Source organism: Ursus arctos, unplaced genomic scaffold (genome assembly GCF_023065955.2).
Source record: "Ursus arctos isolate Adak ecotype North America unplaced genomic scaffold, UrsArc2.0 scaffold_22, whole genome shotgun sequence".
Lineage (NCBI taxonomy): Eukaryota > Metazoa > Chordata > Mammalia > Carnivora > Ursidae > Ursus > Ursus arctos.
Window position 1 is genome coordinate 28,331,944 of NW_026622897.1, and position 16,196 is coordinate 28,348,139.

Consider the following 16,196-nt stretch of genomic DNA (forward strand, 5'->3'; position numbering starts at 1 on the left):
GTGTTACGAAATGAATGGAAAGACCACGGGCAGTGGTTTAGGGAGCTTTCAAATGCAGAAGAGCCCTGAGGGGCAGTATGCCCTCTAGTGTCAGGAACCGTAATGAAAAGTGGGTGCCGAAAAGGCACCAACTGAAATTTGCTTTCCCCTCAGACTCACTCACGCTGTTGTTTTCTGTCTCCAAACTCCTAAATTTCTTGGCTCCCCCAGCATCTCTTGCTGGGTTTCTCTCACGGCCTTCGGAGATTGGGGAGAAAAGAGAGGGAGGGAATTCTAGTCATGGGATCAGTTTGAGGGATCTCCCCTCGGTCAAGACCTGCTTTTTAGGGACTAACACTTTCCAACAGCCCTCCCAGGTGGGGCTCTCTGTTGTGCTGGATTATCTCTTGAACTTGATCTTTAGAGGATAGTTAAGACTTCGAAAGCTGGTCAGTGAACAGATGCTGATTCTAACCCAGATACCTCCTTCTAGGTATTTGCACCTCAAGCCGGGCAGCTGTGACCATGAGTTGGCTCAGAGGTACTATTTGAAGTAGCTGCTTCTTTGATGTTTAGTCAAATGGCCTGGAAGAGCTGGCCATTGTAGGAAACTGCGTGCCACACCTGCCCTGGGCACCCCGCACCCCTCTGAGAATACCCTTTCCATGCTGTTTGCCCCCACCTCATCCTCTGTCCTATTAGCACACAGTTTCCATATTGACCTTTGTGTTTATCTTGTTCCTGACTATGGCCTCAGCTTGCTCTTCCCCTGTAGTGGGATACAGATGAGTGTACTGAAGAAAGACTCCTCCTAAGGTTTGGCTAAATCGGAGGGTGGGGAGCCTTTTCTGAAGACCTCGGAAGCAGGACCTCTTAGAAATGCAGAGGGCCTGTGGAGGAGGAGAAAAAGCCTCTCTCCTAAGACTCTGTACCCTTGCTCACTGCTGAGGATGAGCCAAGCTTCTCGGCTGCCTTTTCTCTTTGCAGGTTGGATTGGTATAGTCTGATCCCTGCATGGCTAAGACACCGGCAGTCAGGGCTACAGGCCAATGGCCAATATTTCATGCTGGAGGACTCCACTTTCTGGATCTTCGGGGGCTCCATGCACTATTTCCGGGTGCCCAAGGAATACTGGAGGGACCGCTTGCTGAAGATGAAAGCCTGTGGCTTGAATACCCTCACCACGTGAGTGCTGGCCCACCCCACCACTAAACATTGGCATCTGCGGCATCTCTGTCCTGGGCTTCTTCAAGGCAGCCCAGTCTGTAGGTCTCCATTGTGTCAGGATGGCGGAACCCTGCCAGATCCTGAATGTGAGCTCTCCCTGAAGAGAATCTTCAGGCTGACCTTTGGAGGAAAAATATAGGAGGAGCCCACCCCTGTGCAAAGGACTGCCATGTATGACCGCCATGTATGACCTCCTTCCCTCACCTGCACAGCACTCCCCATTAGTGCAGATGAGAAGATGGGATGGGTGTATAAGCTTTAGAGGAATAGAAAGCAATGGCATACAAAGGAATACAGTGAAGGAGGTGAGTATAGGTGTAGGACGTGATTAAATTATCGATTTTTTTTAAACAAGTACTCCACCCCCCAATTTATTCACAAATGAGTGTGATCTCTTTCAAAATAGTTTCCTTGGGAAAGCTATTTTCAGATAAAAATATGTGATTACAGATCAAGGATGTGGATTTTCTTGAGTGGTTCATGAGGTAGCTTTGAAGACAATTTCTAAAAAGAAATACAGGAATGTTCCGGGCCATCATAGCATAGCTGAAACAAATGTATATAATTTTCCAGAAGGATTACTTCAAAGGATCCATATATTAGCATATGTAAATTCTGGTCCAGGGGGTACATTCACACATCACAGGACTCCTGAAGTTCATGGGAATCTTGCAGGCTAAGCATTTTACCTTATAAAAGCTAAGTAATCTGTATTTTCTTAAACACGGAACTTCTGAGTCTGAACTGGAAGCAAGCAAACAGCCTCTCCCTTTACCTGTGCACATTCTTTGCAGTTGGAGAGGGCTCCGCTGGAAGCCGGGGGTGGGCGGGAGTCCAGGAGGGGAGCAGCTGTGTTACTACCATACATCACCCCATACCTCTGCCTCTTGAGTTGGGCCCCTTAAAGAACTGAAAAGATAAGGAAAGAATTCTTTGGAATTTTGGTTACTTCAGTAAAAATAGGACTCACTACTGAGGTTTCCTCTTATCTTACTTTTAACTTTTTCCCTGAGGAAGGTACTTCTTCTTTTCTCTGATGAAGAAGAAGTGGGAGAAATGGGGAGGGAGGGAGGAGGTGGGGGGAGGGCATGCTCAAGCTGACCTGCGGTCACATCTCATGCTTCACCCGCATCTTACTGGCCTTCTCTCCCTTCTCCTGAGATGAGGTATTAGCCCCCCAGGGACTGGCCCTGGGTTCTCTAAGGTGCCCAGATCTCTTTCCTTAGTTCCTGGTTCCAGTCCTGACACCATTAAGACAGTGTACCTAAGAAGTACATCTTCAACCATCATAGTGGGGTTTAGGGATAAAGAAGGTAATCTAGAAGACAAAGTGGAATAAATGAAAAGCTCATTCCTGTAATTATCTTCTATTACAGCTATGTTCCTTGGAACCTCCATGAACCAGAAAGAGGCAAATTTGACTTCTCTGGGAACCTGGACCTGGAGTAAGTGCTGTTCCTGCTACTGTGGTCTGGCCCAAGGTGGGGAGGCAGAGAGGTGGCCCCTTGGGGTTGATCAGGAACAATGGGACCATCTCGGTTCTGCTTTGATAACCTGCTCCAGAGGTTCAGGAGCCTTGTTCTCAGGATCCACATACTGTCCAGCCATGAACCTATTACTTCTGGGGGTCTGGGTCAACCTCTTCTGAGCCCAGACCTCTTCTCTACAGCCAGAAGTACCTAATCCCCAGTATCTGCCCGGCTTTGCAGTGTGGTCCAGTCATCTGGGCTGGGACAGGGGTTGCCTTTCTATGGTAGCAAGGCCGTTGGGGTAGGTTCACTGTTAGGACCCCCTGTACCCTGTCTAATGCCCTTCATCCTTATGCCCCCAGTGGGGCTGTGCAGAAGGTCCTGAGCTGGAAGCAGGTGAGAACCCAGCTCCCAGGGCCTTTGAAGGCAGGGAGGAGAGGAGCTGGGCAGCGTCACCACCTTGTGATGCTGGGCTTGTCTCCATCCTCCCTTCTGTGTCTTGAGAGCTGTTGACACTGACCTCCCTAGGGCCTTTGTGCTGATGGCTGCGGAGATCGGGTTGTGGGTGATTCTGCGTCCAGGCCCCTATATCTGCAGTGAGATTGACCTCGGGGGCCTGCCCAGGTGAGTGGGGCTGTGAGGGGCTCCAGCTGTGACTTGAGCTGTCCTCTGTGCTTGTGCAAAATGGTAATCACAAATGTAGGTTTAATTTTGCTACTAAAGTATATTTTTCATTCTGTACTGAAATTCCTTTTCAGAATAAGTGGTACCCAATGGAGGCCATTTTAAACGATGTCATTTTATTTTGATAAAGTATAAGAGTAACAAATAATTGTTTTGTTTTATGTGTTATCTTCAAATCTCAGGCTTTAATGAATTATGTTAGGGTGTGTAGTCTCCACTAAAGTCAGTAGTGTTTTCTGGGGTTGGAGTAGAAATCTGGACGGTAATCACCTGGTACCACATTCATTCCTTGTCCTCATCATTACTTCCATTAATTTTCAACAAAAAGACTTTCTTGTTAATAGGCATAATCTTTCCCATCCTCAGGGTGTTCCAGATGGTTAAATTCACTTTCTCCCTACCCCATGCCGCCCCAAGAGGGAAGAAGGCTGGTCCTGTTTGCCTTGTGGTCTCCTTCGGGAATGGCCTCTCCCCACAGCACAGCCACCAGCCCAGGCCTTGTTTTCTCTTTTGTCTCCAGCACGACCCAGCCCTTCCCTAGGGACCCCAAGCAGGCTCTGTCTCCATCTCCTTGCTCCCTAGGATCACTTCTCTGTCTCTGTGCCCTTGACAAGGCTGTGCACACAGCCAGAGTGCCCTCCCCCTGCACCTAGGGATTAGAAATCTGCATGTCAGCGATGTCCTCAGGCTCAGCTGGTGCTGCCAGGAGGAGGACGGGATTTAAGTGTCAGCTCAGAAGCAGCGGGACCTCCAGCACTCAGCCCTCCTCCTGGGCAGCACTGTCCATTCAGGTCCTGGCACGTGGGCACACCCCAGAGAGGCCCAAACCAGCAGAGACCCAGTGTGAATGAGAAGCTAGACCCTTCTAGGCGAGATGGAGGTGGAAGTATCAGTCGAGAGGAAGCTGCTCTCTCCTCATACATTTCTACCTAACAGAAATTGATAATTTTCTGACCCTGTTCAGGACTTCCAAATTAGGACAAGAAGCATCAGAGCCTTTGTAAGAAAGTATAAGTGTTTTCTCAGAATTTCAAGGGAGAAGGGAAAGTTCCTGACTCCAGCTCTGGAAGGAATGATCTGTGTACGCCTGGGGAATGTGATCACAGTGGACAGGTTGTGGGAAACATTCACATTCTTGCTCACCAGCAACTCCCCTTAGCTGAGCTCTGAAGAGCTGGGGAGGCTGATGCTAATGAGCTCCCAGGTCAGCCAGAGAGCAGTGCGGAGAAGTGGGATTAGCCTCTCATGGCCTCTGTGTCGGGCCTGGTTTTCTGGGTGACACTGGAAGCTTGCATCTGGCCCCAGTGATTCCTTAACCCCTTTGGCTTCCCCCTTTGTAAGGAGATTTTAGAGTAAATGCTTCAACACTGGGCCTTGAGTTCAGTGAAAAGATTTTCTCACTCTGACCTAGAGCCACAAAGCTGGAAATAAAATCTGTTGCAGTGCTGCTTGTCTTTTCATAGGGAAGCAGTGCAGCGTGCAGGGCTGGAGCTGTGGCAGTGTTTGTCCCTGGATCTGTTTGCACAATCTCTTGCCTTCCTGGCTGAGTGGAGGTAGTGGGGTGGGAATGGTCTCACTCTTCCCAGGACTCTGAAGCTGCTTCTTTTCTCCCCACCATCATCCTGCCCAGAGCAAACCCACAAACAGTGCAACTAATTCCCACCCCCCCTTTTATTCAAGCTGGTTACTCCAAGACTCTGGCATGAGGCTGAGAACAACTTACAAGGGCTTCACCGAAGCAGTGGACCTTTATTTTGATCACCTGATGTCCAGGGTGGTGCCACTCCAGGTAAAAGCAAGGAACCGCCTCTTTGATCTTCAGCTATCTTCCTACTGCGAGTAAATAGTCCTAGGTGAGCTCTCAGACCAGGGGCTCACAGTTCCTTTCAACACAGACAGGAATGCAGTCTTCCCCACTGCCTGAGATCTAGAATTGGAGGGGTTTGTAATAGTTGTCTTTTAAAAGATGTATTTCAGTGTTGGCTTAGGTGGTCCAGGCATAAGGACCTACATTCATCCACACAGTGTCAGAGCTGCCACATGTGATGTCTTGGTAACTGAAAAACCCACCGACTGGTGTCCCAATAGCGTACTTACTGGCTCATCCTACATGGAGAGGAACATAAATGGATGGGCCCTTACCTGTAAGACAGCAGGACTTTTTGTAGTTATAAAATTGATGACTTTTGAAGGTACATCTTTTTGCTACCTACCAAAAAGGTGCTGTATAGTACACATTTTATTCAAAATATAGCTGATCAAAATCAATTTTGGGGAGAAATTATCTTATTGTATGTAATACTTGGAAGCAATAAAAAGGCAGGAATGGGAATAATTAATCCAATAGCTTATATAAAAATTAGAAGAGTCATGCTGAGAAATTAGTACATTTATAAAAAGTTAGTACATCTATAAAAATTGCTCTTGAGTCAATGGTTTGGAATGTTCACAGCACACATAGATCAAAGGAATTACTTGACCATTTGTAGGGTAGACAAATAAAACACTCAGTTAAATCTGAATTTCAGATAAACAAGGAATATGTTTTTTAGTATAAATATGTCCTAAATATTGCACAGGACATACCTACATTAAAAATGTTCATAATTTATATAAAAATTATATAATATATATAATATATATAATAATAATTATATAAAAATTAATTCATTGTAAATTCAAGTTTAACCGGCTTTCTTGTATTTTTATTTCTTAAACCTAGAAGCCCTAATCATGAAAGAAGTAAGAGGCCAGGAAATTATTAGCCTAGACTTTTGCAAGGAAGGTGGGATTACTGAGATGATTCAGCAGGTTGTAGTAGATTGGGTGCTGTAGGTAGAGGTGGGGGTTGTAGGGAAGGTCGTACCAGGAATATGCCTCAGAACCACTCTCAAGTATGGAAATAGTGTACCAGAAATTAAAAAAAAAATTCTGGGTATAACATAATTATTTTGTTTTTTATTGTGGCAAAATATACATAACATAAAATTTACTACTCTTCCCATTTTTAAGTGTAGAGTTCACTGGCATTACATATATTCACATGGTTGTGCAAACATTACCACCATCCATTTCCTGAACTTCTTCATCTTCCCAAACTGAAACTCTGTATCCATTAAACATTAACTTCCTATCTCCCCTCTCCATAACCTCTGGCAACCACCATTTTACTTTCTGTTCCTATGATATTGACCATTCTAGATACTTCATATAAGTAGAATCTTACAATATTTGTCCTGTTATGACTGGCTTCTTTCATTTAGCATGTCTTCAAGGTTCATTCGTGTTGTAGCACGTGTAGCAGGTGTCAGGATTTCCTTCCTTTTAAAGACTGAATAATAATCCTTTGTATGTCTGTATTGCATCTTGTTCATCAATTCATTCATCAATGGACACCTAGGTTGCTTCTGCCTATTGTGAATAATGCTGCTATGCTAGGTAATCTTAGTACAGGTTTGTCAATTTTGTTCATCTTTCCAAAGAACTAACTCTCGGTTTTGTTGATTTTTCTCTGTTTTTTTATTATCTATTTTTATCTCTGTTCTAATCTTTATTATTTCCTTCCTTCTGCTACCTTTGAGTTTAGTTTGTTTCTTTTCTCTAGTTCCCTAAGGTGAAAAGTTAGGTGTTGATTTAAGACCTTTCTTCCTTTTTAATATGTTTACAGCTATAAATTTCCCTCTTAACACTGCTTTTGCTGCATCCCATAAATTTATGTTGAATTTTTATTTTCATTGTCTCAAGGTATTTCCTGATTTCCCTGTTATTTCTTGTTTGAATCATTAGTCGTTTTTAAGAGTGTGTTGTTTAATTTCCACATATTTCTGGAATTTGAAATGTGAATTTTTCAGTGTTCCTTCTTTTGGTTTCTAGTTTCATTCTATTGTGACTGGAAAAGATACATTGTATGATTTCGGTCTTTTAAAATTATTAAAACTTGCATTGTGGCCTAACATATGATCTATCCTGGAGATTGTTCCATGTGTACACATTTGAGAAAAATGTGTATTGTGTTAGTGGATGGACTGTTCTATATATAGGTTCACTTGTTAGGTTAGGTTGATCTGTAGTGTTGTACAAGTCCAAATCTAGGTCTTTTCATTGGGGAATTTAATCCATTTACATTTAAAGGAATTACTGATAGGGAGGTATTTACTTTGGTCATTTTGTTATTTGTTTTCTCTATGTTTTGTAGCTTTTTCCTCCCTTATTTCCTCCATTACTACTTTCCTTTATATTTAGTTGATTTTTTTTATAGTGACAAGTTTTAATTCCCTTTTAATTTCTTTTAGTGTATATTCTGTAGCTATTTTCATTGTGGTTACCATGGAGATTACAAGTACTGTCCTAAAGTTATGACATTCTATTTTATATTGGTGCCAACTAAACTTCAGTCACACACAAAAACTACTCCTTTACCGCTCTACCTCCCTGTATGTTACTGATGTCACAAGTCAAATCTTTATATGTTGTGTACTCACTAATATAGATTAGTAATTATTTTTATGCATTTGTCTTTTGAATCCTGTAAAAAAGAAGTAGATTTATAAACTAAAATTAGAACAATACTGGTTTTTACATTTTTCTTTTTTTTTTTAATTAGTTTCAAGAGGTAGAATTTAGTGATTCATCACTTGCATATAACACCCAGTGCTCATTACATCAAGTGCCCTCCTTAATGCCCATCACCCAATTACCCCTTTCCCCCACCCACCTCCCTTCCAGCAACCCTCAGTTTGTTTCCTAGAGTACAGCATCTCTTATGGTTTGTTTCCCTCTCAATTTTCATCTTATTTTATTTTTCCTTCCCTTTCCCTATGTTCATTTGTTTTGTTTCTTAAATTCCACATATCAGTGAATCATATGGTATTTGTCTTTCTCTGACTTATTTTGCTCAGCATAATACCCTCTAGTTATATCCACATTGTTGCAAATGGCAAGATTTCATTCTTTTGGACATTTACCTTTAGTGGAGAACTTTGTATTTTCCTATGGCTTCAAGTCACTGTCTAGCATCTTTTCATTTCAACTTGAGGGACTCTATGTAGCATTTCTCATAAGTCAAGTCTAGTGGTATCAAACTCCCTCAACTTTTATTTGTCTGAGAATGTCTTAATTCTCCCTCATTTTTTGAAGGACAGTTATGCTGGATGTAGAATTCTTGGTTGATAGTTTTGTTTTTTTTCTTCCTTCAGCACTTTGAATGTATCATCCTTCTGTCACTGCCCTGCAAGATTTCTGGTGAGATATCCACTGACAGTCTTATTGGGGATCATTTATACATGTCAAGTTACTTTTCTCTTGCTCCTGTCAAGAATCTCTTTTTGTCTTTGGCTCTGACAGTTTGGTTGTAATGTGTCTTGGTTTGGTCTCTTGGTTAATGCTACTTGGACTTCACTGAAGATTCTTGGATTTGTATATCCATGTCTCCTCAAATTTGAGAGGTTTCCAGCCATTAATTTTTCAAATAATCTCTCCGCCCCTTTTCTTTCTTCTTTTTGGGATTTCTGCAATGACTATATTTGTCTGCTTACTGATGTGTATGTCCCTCAGGTTCTATTCGCTTTTCCCCATTCTCTGTCTCTTTCTGCTCTACAGACCGAATAATTTAAAATGACTTGTCTTCAAGTTATCCCATTCTTTCTTCTTCCTGTTGGAATTTGCTGTTGAATTTATATGGTGAATTTTTCTATTCGGATATTGTATTTTTCAGCTACAGAAATCCTGTTTAGTTTTTTTATACTTTCTATCTCTTTATTGATATTTTCACTTTGCTGATATGGCCTCTTCCTGATTTCTTTGTCCATGTTTTCTTTAGCTCTTTGAGTGTGTGTGTGTGTGTGTGTGTGTGTGTGTGTGTGTGTGTGTGTATGGCAGTTGTTAAAAATTTTTTGTGTAGTAAGTCCAGTGTGTGTTCTTTAGAGCTGTTTCTAGAGATTTAATTTGTCCTTTTGAATGAGCTGTGTTACCCTCTTACTTTGCCTTGTGTTTGTTGTTGAAAACTGGGCATTTGAAACAACAGTCACCTCTCTCAGTTTTTGCAGACTGGTGGGGAACACCTTCCTTATTTGGTGGGCTCCTAGGCATTAAGATCAGCATGGGGAGATGGCTTTAGATCTTCTTAGATGTTTTTTAGGCATGCATCTAGTCTGGCCTGAGTGTGTGCCACCCTTTTTTTCCTCCCAACTTTCCATTGCTGCTTTTACAAGTCTTAATTTCTAAGAGTCTCACCCCAGCTTCTTTTTGTGGCCTTAGATGTTCTATCATATTCCTCTGCCTATAACACTTTGCACCCTGGCATACATGGGTCTGTAGACCCCCTGAAATTTTCACATGCTGTGGTCTTCATTGCCTTATGTAGCTTACAACCTGAGATCCAAGCTATGCCATTTCCTGTCTGAGCTCCAAGTCAGATGAGACAGAAACTAGTCTACTGGGCAGCCTACAGACAGTCCAGAATATTGCAAACAAGTTCCATTTTGCTCCTTCTGTCTTGAGGGAGGGAACTGGGAGTTGGGTTGCTTTTTTCTGACTATGCCATGCTATGCCAAGGAGGGGGAGCGGCAAGGGTGAGCAAAAACACCATGAGATTTCTTATCATTTTATACATGAGTTTTTCTTGATTTGCTTAAACATTTAACTGGTTTCCAGAGCTCTTATAAAGTTATTTTAGTCAGTTTGTAATTGTTTATTTGATGTTTCTGTAAGGGAACAAGGACCTGGAGCTCCCTACCTACTCTGTGTCTTACTGACATTGTTCTCAATTATATAATCAAATCTTTTGAGACTTTTGCTTTCAAATGGAATATTTTGCTAATTGGTGATAAGTGTGGGGAAATTAGTACAGTTTCCACTACAAACTCAGCTTTTGATTATTTCTTTCTTTCCCCAGTACAAACATGGAGGCCCCATCATTGCTGTGCAGGTGGAGAATGAATATGGTTCCTATAACAGAGACCCCGCCTATATGCCTTATATCAAGAAAGTAAGAGTCAGCTTGGTTTATTTCTTTACATTCTTTCCTCTGAAATGTAGTATGGGCTATGATGTGACATGTTGGTCTAATTCTTTTCTCATATTAATACCACATTTCCTAGCACCATTTATTAATTAGTGAATCCTTTCACCATACTTTTATTTCAGTGGGGTCATCACTTATTTACCCTTTATCGATAGAGTCTAATTGGGGGTTGCAGTACACACATGATACTGCAGTGGCTGAGAATAAAGGGATGGGCTTCATTGAATGTAATGATTAGTGAAGTCTCTCTATAGAGGCTGCTATTATTCTAGCATCTGAAACAGGGGTTCCCAGCTTCATCTGAACATTCACTTTAAAAATCCCTATGCCCAGGCCACATACCATACTAATCAAAAAAGAATCTCTGGGGCAGTCCTCAGACATCTGATTCCAATGTGTGGGTTAATTTGAGAACCACTGATCTAATGTATGGCAGGCAGATCAGGGCAGGGCAGGCCTAGATGACACTTAAAAGAACGGGGCTATACTCAGATCTGGTTTCTATGCATTTTTCTAAACCTCCATTTTCTCTTCTTTGGAGTGGGACTAATGAGAGAATTTGCCTCTCTGAATTGTGCGTATGTGTGAGATCACTTGGCTCAGGACTGTTCTAGGCATATAGTAAGTAGTCAATAAATAAGACTTTGATAGATTATTGGCAGTGGTTTTAGAGTACTTAGCAGGACGGGCCATGGTGTGGGTTGAGGAAATGTTAAGTGGGCTCAGGGAATCCACCTAATTAAAGCTGCTTTAGCTTTAACCCTTGATGTCAGCATCTCTTCTGCTGTCATAGGCAGATTCATTTTCCATCCGGAAATTACCTCAGTCCTTGCACACAGGTGGACCAAGCTCAAGCACTCCAGCTTATAGGTTCTCATCTAGTCTTCCCCCTTCTTATCATCTGCAGAAAGCCCCGTGTAGGGAGCAAGCCTATCTCTAGGAAGAGGCATTCCCAAAGCTGGGAAGGGGAAAGTTGCGTCCTGATAGTCAAGCCCATCTGCAGCCTGTTTAGACCATACCTTGAGCTCCCTCTTAGCCTTTGAATGAGCTAGAAAAATCCCAGCCAGGGCCCAGGGTAGGAGAACTTCTCCCACTATAACTCCTTCCCTTAGACTGTCTCTTGAATGCTGGGGCTTCTCCAGCAGGTGTTTACTGAGTCCTGAGCTGTAGAGAAGGAGAGCTCTGCTGATGGGTGGAGAGGAGAATGCAGCCCCTTCAGGGGCTTCTCCAGCTCAGTCAGCACTTCCTTGGTGTCTGGGGAAGGTATCCATATGTGAGACAGATGAACAAAGAGAAGCTGCAGCACCCACCCACTGTCATCCTGAGCTCTTGGAAGGATCCCCTCCTGAGCTGCCATGCAGCTTCTCCTGGGTGTTGCGGACATACGGGCACCATCAGCATAGGATGACCTTGGGTAAATCACCTCACCTTTTTGAGCCTTATCTTCATCATGTGCTCCATGGAGACAAGAATGCCTTTCTCTAAGGCTGCTCTGGGAATGAAGTGAGATTACAGAAACAAGACCCCTCACTCTGCTTGGCAGATTGCTGGTGCTTAGGAAATAGTAATTACCCCTTACAGTGTGCGGTCAATAAATTAATGCCTGTGAAAGGTCAAGTAACTAGTACAGCTGTAAAAGAAGGTTACAGCCTCCCAACCCCCACGATACTGTATGCATAAGGTAAGAACTGAGGCAAAGCCTGTTACATACCGGCGAATGACTGGCTGGACAGTTGCGAGGTGCTGGGTCCTTTTAACGTGACATCTCACCTTGCTTAATGGATTGAACTTCTGCAGCTTCTGTTGTCTCTAAGAATTAGGGCCCCCTTTGCTGTTTCCTTACTGGCATCGGGCTTTAGACATGAACATTGTGTATCCACTTGATTATCTCTCTGTCTAACCTATTTCCCAAAGGATTTGGTTGAAATAAGCAGTCTTGTCAAAATACCTGCAGGGAAAATTAGAGGAAAGTCCCCCTGGCTGGGGTTTCTCATCCAAAAGAGCCCACAGCCCCAGAGCAGAGCCTTCCAAGCTGGACAGACTCTGGATTCAGTGCCATACCATCTAATTTGCTCTGTATCCCTTAACACTTTATCCAACCTCTCTGAGACTCTTCCTCTGTACAGTTATTCATTGTGAAGAGTGAACAGGACAGTCTATGTAAAGTATTTAGCAGGAGGCCTGGCATGACTGTAAGTGGCTCATAAGTGGTAGCAGTTATTCTGAGTAGTAAGATAGTCATTGCCTCTCAGCACAGTGTGTGCTCCTTCCACTTCTTCATCTGATTGACGACTTTCGAGGAGCTCTTCCTGTTCTACTGGGCACACGCAGCGTGTCATGGGCGTGTGACTGTGTCGAACAGAGCCCACCCTGGCCCAGTGGGGGGAAGGGATGGGTTGCTTGCTTCTGGTGTGGGGGGAGCTGGAGGGTTGGGAGGGCCTGACCCGCTCGTGGAGCCCCTAGCAAGCCGGCCTCTGAGTAGGCCCATCTGGGAACAGCGCACTAGCCAGATCTGGCACCTCACCAGATCTGAGGCAGCTAAGGGTCCGCCAGAGTCTGACAGCCCTGCCCCTGCTTCAGCTGGACTTCAGCGATAGGAGCTTTGTTGAACATGTTAGGCACAGACAGGATAGGTTTCTGTCCACCTTCTGCAGAGAAGTAAATGCTCTATTTTGAATCTTTCCCACTTTCTTTTCTGCTGCCACCTTCCCAGCTCTGAGAAACGACAGACTGACCTGTTTCCTTTTCCTCCACAGGCCTTGGAGGACCGAGGTATCGTGGAATTGCTCTTGACTTCAGACAACAAGGACGGCCTGCAAAAGGGAGTCATGGATGGAGGTGCCTGCCTGGAAGCCGTGCGGGGGTAGGGTGGGAGACAGCACCCTGGCCTCACTCTGCATGCTTCCCCAAATGGCGTGGGCCGCAAGTGGCCTTTCCCTGATGTCTGAGCTTCTCCCATGTGCATGGCATTGGGCCCAAAGCTCTGGGGCTCAGAGGGTTGGAGGATCTGTGGCAGACGGATCTCTGGTCTCCACTTCTGCTGAGCACTCACTCAGGACACTAATAGCGCTCTGCAGACTGCAAGATGGGAATGGTGAGTTGGTCATTCTAGAAGGAAGGTCTCCGAATGTCTGCAGAGAGGGCAGAGCAGATGAAGCATTATGGGGTGTCCTGTGAGGGTGGCTTACTCAAACCCTGCCCAAATCATGGAGATGGCTGACCACTGTCCAGGGGGTATGTAGCCCCCATCATAATGGCAGCTGGCTGGGCAGCGAGTGTACAGTAGGTCACCGTGGCGGCTCTCCATCCAGCGGCATCGGTTCCCCTTACTCTGCGTCTCTTCCTGTTCCCGTAGAGGTGCTGGCCCAGCTTCACCCTGTGCACTAAGCCCCTGGTCCCTCAGCTACTCAAGCGCATTGCTGCAGCAACTCCCACTCTGCCCTGGGTCATCAGATTTTCTCTCTCTATTGGGTCATTCCCATCTGCATATAAACACGTTGTTATTTCTCTCTTCTAAAACAAATCTCTTGACTCATTTCCCTATCCAGAGGCTGCTGTGTTTCTCTGCTCCCCTTTTAAGAGATTTCCCCATGTCCATGCTCAGTGACTGCCCCAGTCCTTTTCCTCTCCATCTCTCTTAAACCCTCGCCATTCCACTGCCACTGCTCTTTTCAGGGTTGCCAGTGACCTCCATGTTACAAATTTAAATGCTCATCCTTGTCACCTCTGACCTCTCTGATTTTGTCAGCAATCATCAATCTCTTTCCCTTGAAATGTTTTCTTCCCTTGGTGTCTGAGACCCAATTTCCTGGTTTTTCTCCGACCTCACAGGCTGCTCCTGCTTGGTATCTCCTGCCAGTCACTTCTCTGTCCCTGCGTTCTGATGTTTAAATCCGTTACGTTCTGATGTTTAAATCCGTTACTTCTCACTCCTTGGAATGAATGTTCCTCCCCCCCATACACTCACCACTCTGGTGATGTCATCCAGGTGACTTTAAGTCTGACCTGTGTGTTGATGAGTGTGAGATGCATGTCTCCATGAGCGACCTTCCTGAACTCCTGCCTCACATGGGCCTCTGCCTACTGGGCTCAGCGCCCGGGAAGCTGCCGGTCTCAATGGAACCTGTGACGAACTCAACTTGTCTGTTTCCCTCCCACAGCCTGCCCCGCTTTCGGTCTTATTTTTCTCAGTAAATTGCAACTCCATTTCTCCCAGTTGCCCAGGCCCTAAACATTGTAGCACTCTCAGGCCTCTCCTTGTGTATGCCTGACACACAGCAAATCCTTTTTTTCTTTAGCTTTAGCTTCAAATGTATCCAGATCCAAGAAAGTTTTACCACGTCCGCTATTACCATCACTCTGACGTGTGTGGTTGCAACAGCACTGAACTGATCTCCTTTCTTCACTGTTGATTCCCACACAACTTTTTCTCAACATAGCAGCATTTGCAAATGTCATTTGGATCGCCTCAGGCCTCACCTTAACTCCAGGTACACTCTGCCTTCCTCAGACTCAAGCACAAGTTATGAGAAAGGCCTCGAAGGGCCTCCTTTGACTTGTGACCTCTGTGACCTGGCTAGGTGTCTCCTGGCTCTCTGCCCCCGCCATCCTGTTCCACCCTCCTCCTGGCCGTCTGTTTCTGGAACATACTGGACACCCCCAGCCTTCCTGCAAAGAACTTTATGGCTGTTCCCTTTCCTCCAGCTTTTCTCCCAGGTCACCTCAAAGCACCCACTTGAAATGCAGCTCCTCCTGGAGCTCACCCAGCCCTTCGGCCCTGCTTTATTTTTGCCTGCTAACGTTCTGGGTAGTTCTTTGTATTCTTTACCTGTTTGCAGCTGTAAGTTCTGCCAGGGCCTGGTTTCTGTCTTGTTTGGCTGTGCTCTTGTGCCTGGACACGGTTCATGCTCCCCAAGGATGATGGTGGTTGAAGAGCCTCCTATGAGCTGCCAGATGCCTCTTGTGGGCTCTCTCACCTGCTTGCCTCCGCTGCAGCACGCCGGGCTTCCCGTTCCTTCTGCGTCGCCCTCCCCTCTACTAGACTGAACAGATAGGGCCTTTCATCTCCGCAGCCCTAGGCCAGCTCCGGCCTGCAGGGGGCACTCAGGATGTGACTTGGATGAATGGGCAAAAGAAGGCCCTTTTCCCAGACCGAGTTCCTCGAGGGCCAGCCGCGATCCCGCCACGTCCACGCGATGGCACTGTCTCCTTGTGGCTGCTTCCAAGGCCTCCGCCGGCCCATCACTTCCGGTGAGGCCGGCAGGGTCTGGGGTCAGTGCCATCAAGACCCCTTGGAGGCTGGTGCACGGGTTTAGCGCGTCAGCACCGTGCTGAGCAAGGCCTCGGAGGCACGGAGGGAGTCAACGACGCCCGCTGCGGGACTCCAGGCCCTCCTCCACGGCCCGCTCCGCCCCTCGCCACACCCCCGCCCCGCCCCCGCCGTGCCCCTCCCCCGCCGTGCCCCTCCCCCTGTCTGTCTCCGGGCCTCCGCCCTCTCAGTGCCGCCTCCCCACCGCCTTCGCCCCTGTGCCACTCCCTCCGTACCCCCTCCTCTCTGCCCCCGCCTCCGCCCCTCCCTCCCGGTGCCCTGCACCCCAGCTCTGACCTCCGGAGCTCTGCCTGCTGTCGGAAGGACGTTTCTCAAGTACTTAAAAATGTAATTACAGTTAGGCGTTCACAGGTGTAGAGTAAGATCACAGAAATGCGTGACCCTGGCCCGTGGCATCCCGGCGGCGTGGCTCCCTGGCGATTCTGGCTGGTTTCGTGGTGCCCGCCTTACCCGCGTGGAGACGCCCCTCCTGCCCGCCGCGGTGCGG

General features: G+C 45.8%; 1 protein-coding gene and 1 long non-coding RNA gene across 4 annotated transcripts in view; one reads left to right on the top strand and one right to left on the bottom strand.

Moving 5' to 3' along the window:
• The window catches only part of LOC113259842 (beta-galactosidase-1-like protein 2), a 47,479-nt gene that overhangs the window by 12,813 nt on the left and 18,470 nt on the right, over positions 1-16,196 (top strand). For 2 of the 3 annotated variants that reach the window (XM_048217496.2, XM_057316874.1), the window contains exons 2-7: positions 967-1,164; positions 2,583-2,651; positions 3,204-3,299; positions 5,040-5,148; positions 10,252-10,344; positions 13,137-13,218. In XM_048217496.2, the coding sequence (XP_048073453.1) occupies positions 967-1,164; positions 2,583-2,651; positions 3,204-3,299; positions 5,040-5,148; positions 10,252-10,344; positions 13,137-13,218 (647 nt within the window). The remainder of the gene's footprint in view (positions 1-966; positions 1,165-2,582; positions 2,652-3,203; positions 3,300-5,039; positions 5,149-10,251; positions 10,345-13,136; positions 13,219-16,196) is intronic. The other variant, XM_057316875.1, reaches the window with a different exon arrangement.
• Positions 9,168-15,757, bottom strand: LOC130544580 (uncharacterized). The gene is made up of 2 exons (XR_008960981.1): positions 15,209-15,757; positions 9,168-13,511 (listed from the first exon to the last, which is right to left on the bottom strand). It is a non-coding gene; the product is annotated as an uncharacterized LOC130544580 (long non-coding RNA).